The sequence below is a fragment of the Lepidochelys olivacea genome (assembly GCF_965140295.1).
Source record: "Lepidochelys olivacea isolate rLepOli2 genome assembly, chromosome: 1".
NCBI lineage: Eukaryota > Metazoa > Chordata > Testudines > Cheloniidae > Lepidochelys > Lepidochelys olivacea.
In genome coordinates, this window is record NC_140411.1 from 209,006,946 (window position 1) to 209,020,304 (window position 13,359).

Consider the following 13,359-nt stretch of genomic DNA (forward strand, 5'->3'; position numbering starts at 1 on the left):
TAATTGGTTCCAGTGCTTAATTTACAGTAAGAGTTTTTCCTAATGTCTAACCTAGATCTCCTTTGCCACAATTTAAGCCCATTGCTTCTTGTCCTGTCCTCAGTGGATCAGGAAAACAATTTATCACCCTCCTCTTTATAACAACCTTTTGCATACTTAAAGACTATCATGTTCCTTCCTCTACCCCCTCAATCTTCTCTTCTCCTGACTAAACAAACCCAGTGTTTTCAATCTTTCCTTGTAGGTCATGTTTGCTAGACCTTTAACCATTTTTGTTGCTCTCCTCTGGACTTTCTCCAATTTGTCCACATTTTTCCCAGAACTGGCCACAGAACTCCAGTTGAGGACTTATCAGTGCTGAGTAGAGTGGAAGAATTACTTCTCATGTCTTGCTTGCAACACTCCTAATACATCTCCGAATGATGTTCCACTTTTTGCAACTGTATTACACTGACAATTCATATTTAGTTTGTGATCCACTATAACCCCCAGATCCTTTTCTGCATACTCCTTCCTCGACAGTTATTTCCCATTTTGTATAAAGAAGGAATAATTGATTGCACAAAGTTTAGTACTCTACATTTGTCCTTACAGAATTTCATCCTATTTATTTCAGACCAGTTCTCAAATTTGCCAAGATTTTGAATTCTAATCCTGTCCTCCAAAGAGATTGCAACCTCCCCCATCTTGGAATCACCCTCAAACTTTATAAGTGTATTCTCTATGCCATTATCCAAATCATTTATGAAGATACTGAATAGAACTGGACCCAGGACAGATCCCTGCAGAACCCCACTTGATGTGTCCTTCCAACTTCTCTGTCAACATTGATAACTACTCTGTGTATGGTTTTCCAATCAGATGTGCACCCACCTTAAAGTAGGTTCATCTAGCATATACTTCCCATTTGCATAGGAGATGATCATGTGAGACAGCTGTCACATTCCAGGGTGCAATCCAGACCAGTGAGGGGTTGTGTCACCGCTTGCCTGCAACCTTGGGCACCTCACAATGCTTTGCTGTTGTAGCTCCCAACCTGGGCTGCTCACAGTCTACCAGCATGCAGGTCACACCCTGAGTGTTTGTGTATAGCTACAGCCCTGATCCAGAAACTCTGCCCCAGCAACAGACCAGCCACACGCTGGCTTCCAGCAGCCTTGGTTACTACTTGAAGGGTGACCCCAACACACTCCCAGTCCCAAATTTTCCCCAAAAACATGTGTTCTGCAGTGTCCAGCCCTCTCCTGGGTAGTTCAGATATTAGAGATCTGTTGCCCTGTAAGGGATCAATATTCAACTGTTTACTACTTTAAATGGAGTTACCAAACATTTCAATTTAAACACAACAAGGGACAGTTTATTAGTTAAATAAACATGTTTATTTAACTAAAGAGATTTTAGGTGAGCATATGTATAAGGTATTAAAGTCAGAAATGGTTACAAGACAAAAAACAAAACAAAACACTTTCTGGTATCTAAAATGCAGATTAGTGGTCTACTGCCATTTCTCCCTCATGCTGTCTCAAGGACCCGGTTTACTACTTATATGTAAATTGAGGTAAACATACATTCCTGTAAAAGGAAAAGGAGTACTTGTGGCACCTTAGAGACTAACCAATTTATTTGATCCGATGAGCTGTAGCTCACGAAAGCTCATGCTCAAATAAATTGGTTAGTCTCTAAGGTGCCACAAGTACTCCTTTTCTTTTTGCGAATACAGACTAACACGGCTGTTACTCTGAAACCATACATTCCTGTGTTTAGGATAGACCTGTTTAAGAACTTTTGTCTAGGCAGAGCGGTGTGATTTTGAACACGTGCTATCATCTTACAAGGGAAATTCATAACTTTACATATGATGTTGCTTCATACATTTCACCATATTATTTACCAGCAAGCTATTCGTTTTCAAATGATACTTCACAAGGCATATTTTGTACAAAGATTATTACAGTGGTGTATAGAGTGCGAATACAGGGCCGCTTTCAGTCAGAACAGTATCAAAAGCTTTACTAAAGTCAGGAGATACCACATCTTCTCCTTCCCCGCCCCCCCATCAACAAGTATATTGGCCTATCAAAGAAGTATATTAGGTAGGTTTGACATGGATTTCTCAAGAACAAACTATATTAACTGTTATTTATCTTCTAAGGTGCTTACAATTGATTGATAGCTCCATTATCTTTCCAGGTACCAATGTTCAGCTGACTGCTCTATAATTCCCTGGGCTGTCCTTATTCCCTTTTTTTCATAGATGGGAAATAAAGTACCTCTTTTCCAGTCCTCTGGCATCTTTCCTGTCCTCCACGAGTTCTCAAAGTTAATCACTAATGGCTCAGAGATCTCTTCGGCCAGTTCCTTAAATATTTTAAGACAGTGGTTTTTGACCTTTTTTCATTTGCGGACCCCTAAAAAAAATTTCAAATGGAGATGCAGACCCCTTTGGAAATCTGAATAGTCTGCAGATCCAAGGGTCTGCAGACAACAGGTTGAAAACCACTGCTCTAGGACTTCTTTTGTCAGGCCCTGCCAACCTGAAGACATCTAAGGGTATGTGTACACTGCAAGATAAGCCTACGATTAGTGGGACTTGAGTCACCTGACCCAGGTTAGAAAATCCTGGGCTTGAGTGTCTACACTGATTCTTAACCCTCTGTTAAGACTTTCCTAACCTGAGCTTTAACCTGGGGTGTTGATGTCCACACTGCAGCACGTAGACCCGAATCAAAGCAATCCCAGAGTCCCTAGCACCCTCTCAAAATGTGAGCACTCTAGCCTTTTGACCATAATGCACTGTGAGAAAACTTTACTGCACCCCCTGCCTGTCATTTTGGCCTGTGTGCTCCCAGCTATCGGAGCCAGCAACAGAGAGGAGCAGCCTTTTGAAAAACTTCTCTTGCTTACGCTTTCATTCCTGTGTCAGGAAACAGTTTCTGGGATGTGCCAATGGGCATTTCGGCAGCTTTTTCTGACCCACCAAAGGCATCTGACAGATTTCATGATGGAGTGAGAGGACGAGGAGACAAGGCAGACTTGCACTGGCTGATGCTGCTAAGTAAAATCAGCATATTTTACTTAGCAGTAAATCAGCTGATGCTATGTAGACTGGCACTTCTGACGCAGGTCCACAAGCACAGACTGGTGGGCTCACATTGTAACGCAGACCTAGGATGACCAGCAGTGGATCCAGAACTCTTGCATGAAGAAAGCTACATTTCTGCAGCTTTGTGAGCAGCTTACCCCAACCCTCCAGCATAAAGACACACTCACCCTTGCCAGTCCAGAAGCAGGTTGTTAAAGCAATCTGGAAGCTGCCTACCCCAGACTGCTACAAGTCCATTGCCAACCAGTTTGGAGTTGGAAAGGCGACTGTGGGTAAAGTGGTGGTGGAGGTTTCTGAGGCAGTAAGGTGTGTGGTTTACCCGAAGGTGGCAATCATTGAAGATATTCCTGAAGTACCTGCTGGCTTTGAGAGAATGGGGTTTCCTAACTGCACAGGGGCCACTGATGGGACTCATGTGCCCATAGTTTGCCCTCCTCAAGGAGTACATAAACTGCAAAGGGTACTACTTGATTGTTATGCAGGCCCTCATAGACCACAGAGGCCAATTTATGAAGGTCAACATGGACTGCATTCCCGAAGTTCACGTCAGGGTTCTTCACCAATTGGAAGTCTACATTCATGGACAGACTGGGACACTGTTCCCACCAAATAACATTGTCATAAACGCTATCCCCACTGTTATTCTGGGGGACCCCATGTATCCCCTTTTGCCTTGTCTTCTGAAGCAATACCCTGATTTCAGAGGCCCGGGCAAAAGAAGGTTTAATTACACTCTCAGCAGGTATAGATTCTATGGCTGTTAAATGTGCTTTGGCGAATTAAAATCACACTGGAGGTGTCAGCAGACCCATTTGGATGCTAACTCGTCAATGTCTGCATTACTGTGGCTTGCTGTATTCTTTACCATCTTTGTGAAGCCAAATGTGAGCCATTTTCCCCTAAATGGGCCTATAACAACAAAGAGCAACTGAATGGTTCACTCAGCCAGCATCTACTACAACTGGAGTTGGCTGCACCTGGGCAATAGAAGTCAGGGATGCTTTGTGTTCTCACATTATCAACTTGCATGGCCCTATGGAAGAGGGGGAATAGTACCTGTAATAATGTGCTTGTGGAGGGAAAGGAGCTGGTTAATTTGGGGGGATGGGGGGGCTCAGTGCTTAGGAGGGGTATGGGCTTGATTGCCATACTTATGAATGACATGACGAACAATGAATTGAGGAATGAATCACAATATGGGTACATATAAGGAAGTTATTGAAATGTGAATTGCTGTACCTAACTGCATAGAGGAACAATGTTTGCTTAGTCATGTATAATTGTTCCTGATCATATTTTTAGCTTTATTATTTCAAATCATGATTGTATGATGGGCTACATTGATAACAATAAACTTTCTTGATGACACAATAGGCTTTATTTGTAAACATGTATTAAAACAGTACAACAGTCACCCATTGCTAAACAAGAAATAGAGGAACATTTCCAAAACAAAACAAAGTGCAGTAAACAGTGCAAACACAACTCAAACCTTCTACTACTGCATGTCCACTGGCTCCACGTTCTTCTTTCCCTCTTTTCCATGCACTTGGCACTGAGGGGGGCAGGAGTGAGTGCAGGTATCCACAGGAGGGGGAATCAAGGAAAGAAGCATGGAGTTTAGTTGCCCTGTCCAGCCGCTCATGGGGGCCTGAATGCATGGGCCGCCAAGACATGGAATTATCCGGGCTACTCCTGGACTGAGGGAACGTTGCAGGGGCACCAGGGAGACAGGAGGAGCTAGTGCTCTTCCAGCCATGATGGAGATGAGTTGCTCAAACAATTCTCTCTGTTGAGCTCTGTCCTCCCTTAGCCACCATTCCTGTTCCAGCAACTGAGTTGCACGTGCCTGCTCCCTTGCTGAAACCCTGACTTCCAGCTGCACGGTGAGCCTCAACCTCACCTCCTGCCTCTTTGGCATGCCATTCTCCAGTCTTATGTCCTTCTGCTTCTGGTACTGGACCTGCTTGTCAGCCCTCTCAAGAACTTTAATCATAACTTGTTCATGAAACACTTCTTCTTGGAATGATCCACAAAGGTATGTTGTACATCCAGTACTCAACGCTGGCCCGGCAGCCAATGAAGGTCGAGGGGTCAGAAATAGAACCAGAAACAGAGGGTTATTGTCTAAAATAGTTAAGTGAAGGAGCACAGAATTATTTCTTGGGGAATTTCAAGGACAGCAAGTGTTACATATCAAAACTAAACCAAAATATATTGTAAAAGGGATGCTTCAGTCCACAGAATCTCCCTGGACACCACCTCGTTAATCGCAATTACAGAAGTGCACAGATAATGATACGTTTAAAATTACAAGCTGTTTCTGTTTTATAAAAATTGGATAACTACTTGGGTGGGGAAGGTGGGTGGTAAGTGCCCTTGCTACAAAAGGCTTTTTCTATCATTTCAGACCTTTCACATTTTGGGGGACATAACTGTTCTTGTAGTGCCCTGTTGGCAAGCTACCAGTGTAAACTTGCAGTGTATGCAGCTGAAATATTCAAACATATAGTAACTGAAGAGCACATCTGTGAGTGGAGTGGGCTAGTCACCTACCAAGATGGCCCTGGGAAATATGCCCTTCCCCACAATGTGGACACTATCAGTATCCATGAGGTAATTAACAGGGTGCTGTAATAGCTTACACATAACTTACTCTATCATGGCTCATTCAAACACACAAAACTCCATAGCCTTCCTCCTCCCTTACCACGGCACATTTCTGGATAAAAAATTTTGATGCCCCAATCATACATGGGAAGAATAATTTTGTCACGCGCAGACTGCATGGACTACCTCTAACTGAAATGGACTAGATTTGGAAACAGAACACATTTTCCCAAACACACACACACACACTCTCTAAGTTCACTGTTTCCAGACAGCTCCATAGATGCTGAGTGATTATAGAGCGGCAAACTTAAGCAATTATTACTTTAAGAAAAACCATGAATGACCCTAGCAATCAGTTAAAATACTCTTTAAACCTGTTCTTTACAGTTTGCATTTTGCACTCCACATGCTGGGGGGTTGGAAGGGCACCAAACCGATGGGATACAATCCGCCATTAGTGGATACATGCTGGTAGCTAAGTCTTCTCATAATTTTTGCATTGGTTCTTAGAGCAGAAGTCCCTCCCATTATTGTAGTAAGCTTTTAATTCGAATCAGAAACTTACCTGGCTCAAGGGGAGCTTCTGTCTCCTCTGGGTTTACTGTAGACCCAGAATTGACTGCTGATCCTGTTCCAAAGCCTGTTCTGACTGGTTTCAGAAACAGAGTCACTTCATGGTCCTCACTCAGAGCCTGCTCCTGGCTCCCATCAGTCCCCATGCTGGATTTAGGGGACAGCAGGGCGCCATCCAGGCTGACCAGGTCATCATGCATCACGGTTGACTCTATGCTAGGCACAGTGCCAAGCACCAGTCTAACTCCTCATAAAAACAGGCATGAGCCTTACGAGTTGCACAAGGTATGGTTCTGATCCCTGGTCTTCCAGCACTTGCTCCTGAGACACTTAATTCACTCCCTGCACTGGTCACCAGTCTGGAAAATTTGCAAAGCTGCCAGCTTTTTAGCTGTCTGCTGGTACGTGTGATCACTGCTGGTACTTTTACTTAAGTGAATAGTTTTACTGGCCTCACATCAGAGATTCACTGAAAACTGGCTATAATCCCATTACCATGAAGCAGTGTGCTTTATAAAAGGCTTGTTCTGCTTGATCTCCATTGCAAACACAGAAGGCTCTCCGAAGATGTGTTTGCAGCTCAGTGATCAGAAGACAATGGAAGAATTAATGCGGACTTACTGAGTTGCTGCTGTATGCCAAGGAAGGATGGCTTCCATTTTCAATTGAGTCGATTGAATCATAGAATCATAGAATATCAGGGTTGGAAGGGACCCCAGAAGGTCATCTAGTCCAACCCCCTGCTCAAAGCAGGACCAATTCCCAGTTAAATCATCCCAGCCAGGGCTTTGTCAAGCCTGACCTTAAAAACCTCTAAGGAAGGAGATTCTACCACCTCCCTAGGTAACGCATTCCAGTGTTTCACCACCCTCTTAGTGAAAAAGATTTTCCTAATATCCAACCTAAACCTCCCCCACTGCAACTTGAGACCATTACTCCTCGTTCTGTCATCTGTTACCATTGAGAACAGTCTAGAGCCATCCTCTTTGGAACCCCCTTTCAGGTAGTTGAAAGCAGCTATCAAATCCCCCCTCATTCTTCTCTTCTGCAGACTAAACAATCCCAGCTCCCTCAGCCTCTCCTCATAACTCATGTGTTCCAGTCCCCTAATCATTTTTGTTGCCCTTCGCTGGACTCTCTCCAATTTATCCACATCCTTCTTGAAGTGTGGGGCCCAAAACTGGACACAGTACTCCAGATGAGGCCTCACCAATGTCGAATAGAGGGGAACGATCACATCCCTCGATCTGCTCGCTATGCCCCTACTTATACATCCCAAAATGCCATTGGCCTTCTTGGCACCAAGGGCACACTGCTGACTCATATCCAGCTTCTCGTCCACTGTCACCCCTAGGTCCTTTTCCGCAGAACTGCTGCCTAGCCATTCGGTCCCTAGTCTGTAGCTGTGCATTGGGTTCTTCCGTCCTAAGTGCAGGACCCGGCACTTATCCTTATTGAACCTCATCAGATTCCTTTTGGCCCAATCTTCCAATTGGTCTAGGTCCTTCTGTATCCTATCCCTCCCCTCCAGCGTATCTACCACTCCTCCCAGTTTAGTATCATCCGCAAATTTGCTGAGAGTGCAATCCACACCATCCTCCAGATCATTTATGAAGATATTGAATAAAACCGGCCCCAGGACCGACCCCTGGGGCACTCCACTTGATACCGGCTGCCAACTAGACATGGAGCCATTGATCACTACCCGTTGAGCCCGACAATCTAGCCAGCTTTCTACCCACCTTATAGTGCATTCATCCAGCCCATACTTCCTTAACTTGCTGACAAGAATACTGTGGGAGACCGTGTCAAAAGCTTTGCTAAAGTCAAGAAACAATACATCCACTGCTTTCCCTTCATCCACAGAACCAGTAATCTCATCGTAAAAGGCGATTAGATTAGTCAGGCATGACCTTCCCTTGGTGAATCCATGCTGGCTGTTCCTGATCACTTTCCTCTCATGCAAGTGCTTCAGGATTGATTCTTTGAGGACCTGCTCCATGATTTTTCCAGGGATTGAGGTGAGGCTGACTGGCCTGTAGTTCCCAGGATCTTCCTTCTTCCCTTTTTTAAAGATTGGCACTACATTAGCCTTTTTCCAGCCATCCGGGACTTCCCCCGTTCGCCACGAGTTTTCAAAGATAATGGCCAGTGGCTCTGCAATCACAGCCGCCAATTCCTTCAGCACTCTCGGATGCAACTCGTCCGGCCCCATGGACTTGTGCACGTCCAGCTTTTCTAAATAGTCCCTAACCGCCTCTATCTCCACAGAGGGCTGGCCATCTCTTCCGCATTTTGTGATGCCCAGCGCAGCAGTCTGGGAGCTGACCTTGTTAGTGAAAACAGAGGCAAAAAAAGCATTGAGTACATTAGCTTTTTCCACATCCTCTGTCACTAGGTTGCCTCCCTCATTCAGTAAGGGGCCCACACATTCCTTGGCTTTCTTCTTGTTGCCAACATACCTGAAGAAACCCTTCTTGTTACTCTTGACATCTCTGGCTAGCTGCAGCTCCAGGTGCGATTTGGCCCTCCTGATAACATTCCTACATGCCCGAGCAATATTTTTATACTCTTCCCTGGTCATATGTCCAACCTTCCACTTCTTGTAAGCTTCTTTTTTATGTTTAAGATCCGCTAGGATTTCACCATTAAGCCAAGCTGGTCGCCTGCCATGTTTACTATTCTTTCGACTCATCGGGATGGTTTGTCCCTGTAACCTCAACAGGGATTCCTTGAAATACAGCCAGCTCTCCTGGACTCCTTTCCCCTTCAAGTTAGTCCCCCAGGGGATCCTGGCCATCCGTTCCCTGAGGGAGTCGAAGTCTGTTTTCCTGAAGTCCATGGTCCGTATCCTGCTGCTTACCTTTCTTCCCTGCGTCAGGATCCTGAACTCAACCAACTCATGGTCACTGCCTCCCAGATTCCCATCCACTTTTGCTTCCCCCACTAATTCTACCCGGTTTGTGAGCAGCAGGTCAAGAAAAGCGCCCCCCCTAGTTGGCTCCTCTAGCACTTGCGCCAGGAAATTGTCCCCTACGCTTTCCAAAAACTTCCTGGATTGTCTATGCACCGCTGTATTGCTCTCCCAGCAGATATCAGGAAAATTAAAGTCACCCATGAGAATCAGGGCATGCGATCTAGTAGCTTCCGTGAGCTGCCGGAAGAAAGCCTCATCCACCTCACCCCCCCTGATTGGAGATTGTCTGGATAGAGAGAACAAAGGAAGTTGGCCCATGGGATTGTGGGATACTGTTGGTGGACTCCCAGGAGATGAGTCAATCAGGGCTGCGTCTACATTGCAAAGGAATAGGGCTCAACCCTAGGTCACTGCTTGACCTGGGCTTGAACCCTCCAGGGTGCTAGGACTCTAGGTCTGAGCCCAAGTCTGAGAGACGTGTGTAGATGGTAAGGGGTTTGGGCTCCAGTCTAAGCCTGAGCCCAGGCTTACACTGCAATGTACACATACCCTAACTTGTCTAGATAATTCTTAACTTGTTCTTTCACTCTTTTAGCCTCAGACCCTACTCTATTTACACTGAGGTTCACTGTGTTAATCATCCAATCACTGAACCCTTTTAGCCAGGAGGCGGGGAGGCATTTGAACAATTCAGCCATTGCTGCGTTTTCTGTTATTGTCTTTCCCTCCTCACTGAAGTAAATGGGCCTACCCTGTTCTTGACCTCCCTCTTGCTTCTCATATATTTGTAAAATGGTGTCTCAGTACCTTTATGTCCCTAACTACTTTAATTTCATTGTGCGCTTTGACCTAATTGTCTGTACATGCTTGTGTTGTTTTTTATACTCATCCTTCATCATTTGACCTAGTATCCACTTTTTGCGTAACTCTTTTTTGAGTTTCAGGTCATTGAAGATCTCCTGGTTAAGTCAGGGTAATCTCTTACCACACTTCCCATCTTTCCTATGTATTGGGATAGTTTGCTTTTGTGCCCTTACTAATGTGACTTTAAAAAACTGCTACCTTGCCTGAACATTTTTTTCCTTTAGACTGCTTCCCAAGGGATCTTACGTACCAATTCTGAGTTTGCTAAACTCTGCCTTCTTGAAGTCCATTCTCTTTATTCTGCTGTTTTCTCTTCTACTGTTCCTTCAAATCATGAACCCTATCATTTCATGATCACTTTTACCCAAGCTGCCTTCAACCTTCAAATCATCAACCAATCATCCTCCCTATTTGTCAGAATCAACTTTGGAATTGCTTCTCCCCTAGTTGCTTCCTCCACCTTCTGTAATAAGCTTGTCTCCAATGCATTCCGAAAACTTGTTGGACAATCTGTGCCCTGTTATATTACTTTCCCAGTACATGTCTGAATAGTTGAAGCCCCCATCACCACCAAGTTCTGGGCTTTGGGTGGTTTTGTCAGTAGTTTTTAAAAGGGATTAAAAAGAAAAGGCTCCTTGCTAAGGATTAAGCAGTTTGAATTAACCTAGCTAGGAAATTTTCATGTACATTTTTAACCAGATAACAGTTTCTGGGACTCAGCATTAGAATGCAAGGCTCTTCTGTTGTATTACTCTGAGTTCAGATGCTCAAAACCTGCAGAGATGCAAAGGTATTTTTGCCAAGATATTCAGTTAATTCTCCATCACTGGCAAACATTTTAATAAAGATTGCATTTTTATTTTATTTTATTTTTAAAGATATGCTCTAGCTAAATCATTTTGGGGAAGTTCCATGTCCAGTATTATACAGGAGGTCAGACTAGATGATCATTATGGTCCTTTCTTTCATTAGAATCTATGAACTTTTATCTCAGATGTGTCCAATTAGCTCCAATCTAGTTCATAAGAGGGGATGGAGTATCTCTCTGAGGCAAAGGGAACTAGGGACAGATAGGCCTGGCTGGGGAAAACCCCATCTTGGGAAGGAGTTTAAGATGGTTTACCAATAAAAATCAAATCACAGGAAAAGCCCTTATTTTGAGTGCACACACTATGTTAGAAACAGGGTAGGAATGTCAGCTACTTGAAAACATTACACATCTACTGATACATTTTAATTAGACAGTAGAAACAATGTCATCCTGGAGCAGCTAGTTCGCAAGAAGCAGTAGTTACCTTCACTTGCAGCATGGGTTGGAATTCCCGCACCAGCTTCATTGAAGAGTCATAAATATTACGGCCAATTTTCACCCACTCCATGAGGGGAACAGGGCGAAAATCAGTATGGTACAGCTCAGCATTCAGCCAGGAGGCCAGAAGACCCAGGTTAGGGAGGGTGGCACTCATGCCTACTATCTGTATGCTGTCAAAAACAGGACTGTTCTCCTTTGTCTGTCTATAATTGGTTAAAAGAAAATGAAAGTTAATAGAACCCTAGGCCAGTGTTCTGGTGCAGAATACCAAATCCTATCCATCCAATCCGGGATCCCGATGCTCAAAGCAATACATTGAATACCTTGGAGCAGAAAAATTGATTACTCTCCTCTCAGCATACATAACTACAAATAGAAAAGGAGTACTTGTGGCACCTTAGAGACTAACAAATTTATTTGAGCAGAAGCTCTCATGAGCTACAGCTCACTTCATCGGATGCATGCAGTAGAAAATACAGGGGGGAGATTTTATATACACAGAGAACATGAAACAATGGGTGTTACCATACACACCGTAACAAGAGCGATCAGGTAAGGTGAGCTATTAGCAGCAGGAGAGGGAAAAAGAAAAGTCTAAATCTGTGTAAAAACTAGGGCTAAATCACTCACCAAATGCATGGCCCATCCATAACTCTAACCACAGAATACAGGATTGATTTTTTTAAAAGCTTGTCTGCCACCATAGTGTACAATTTTTTAAAAATTATGTATTTCTTAATCCACCACTATGTATGCTCCTGCACATTCTACATGCCTTGCTGGGCATGCTGTTAATGTCCAACACACATACAAAGATGTAATTATTGTGGAGCATCTCAACACAAATTGAGTCCTGGAACTAAATAGATCATGTCTGGTCTGAATTACATTGAAAAAATTAAATCTCCATTACACACAATTTACTTTCTTAGAACATTCACAAAAGCAACAACTATTCAAAGCCTTACACTCCAGCTCAGGATGGCTTAACACTTAGAGTAATGAAGGGTTCACTGTCGTATTATGGCGTGTAGATGTTTTATGATTTAGTATAGAAGACACTTGTGATCATTGCTTTTTCATCTTTTCCATGTCAAATGGCAATATGCCTGTAAGTAGGTAAAATAACTCAGCAGAGAATAGCTGTAGTCAGCTAAGGCTTTTCTTTTGCATATAATGTTTATAATTAATCAAAAAACAAACAAACATAAGAAAAAAGGAGTAATAAAATTTCCTCATTTTAGCGTTCATTCCAATCCTACAACCCTAGGTGCAAACCTCTGCTCCAAGATATCCCCTTGTCTACCAAAGCCCAACGCAGGATGCCTGATCATATACTACTTTCACACATATCAAAACATTGTTGACAGTGAGATCTATTAGGTTGTGAAAGTTAGCTTACTTTATATTTGAACTTAAAGCTTTATCCGAATTTCTTTTCCCAAAAAAAAAAAAGAATTTTACATCAACACACATTTAAAAACATGAGGAAAAAGGTTTTTGACTATAGTGATAGCCTCCTGATGTGGTGAGACCTTAATAACCGAGGGATCCTAGATCAGAGTTCTCACCAAATTCCTGGAGCCAATCCATATCTCCAAAATGAAAAGGAGTACTTGTGGCACATTAGAGACTAATAAATTTGAGCATAAGCTTTCGTGAGCTACAGCTCACTTCACTGGATGCTGAAGCTGCTCAGGGTTCAGTATTAAAAGACAGACACCCCCAGTCTACCCACCTTTTAGCAACTTTCTCTGTAACAAATCGAACTTTGGTCAGCAGGAGTTCCAGCAGATATCCTCGGTGAGAATCTCCTAGCATGTGCAACTCATCCACAACCACCATCCCTGGTGAAAAGAAGCACTGCAGATATTACACTCACCAAAGCTCAAAAGCAAGAACAAACCTCCATCACTCCATCAGCACCATATTCCATATGAATGGTTGAAATTTACAAAACTCCTGTGCATGCCAGTG

General features: G+C 43.6%; 1 protein-coding gene across 4 annotated transcripts in view; it reads right to left on the reverse strand.

Moving 5' to 3' along the window:
• POLQ (DNA polymerase theta) overlaps window positions 1–13,359 on the reverse strand; it is a 135,269-nt gene that overhangs the window by 106,323 nt on the left and 15,587 nt on the right. For all 4 annotated transcript variants that reach the window (XR_014709586.1, XM_084614299.1, XM_084614300.1 and 1 more), the window contains exons 5-6: window positions 13,121–13,229; window positions 11,366–11,585 (exon numbers count right to left, since the gene is read on the reverse strand). Coding sequence is in view for 3 of the 4 variants with exons in the window: in XM_084614299.1 (XP_084470425.1) it covers window positions 11,366–11,585; window positions 13,121–13,229 (329 nt within the window). In the remaining variant the exon portion in view is untranslated. The remainder of the gene's footprint in view (window positions 1–11,365; window positions 11,586–13,120; window positions 13,230–13,359) is intronic.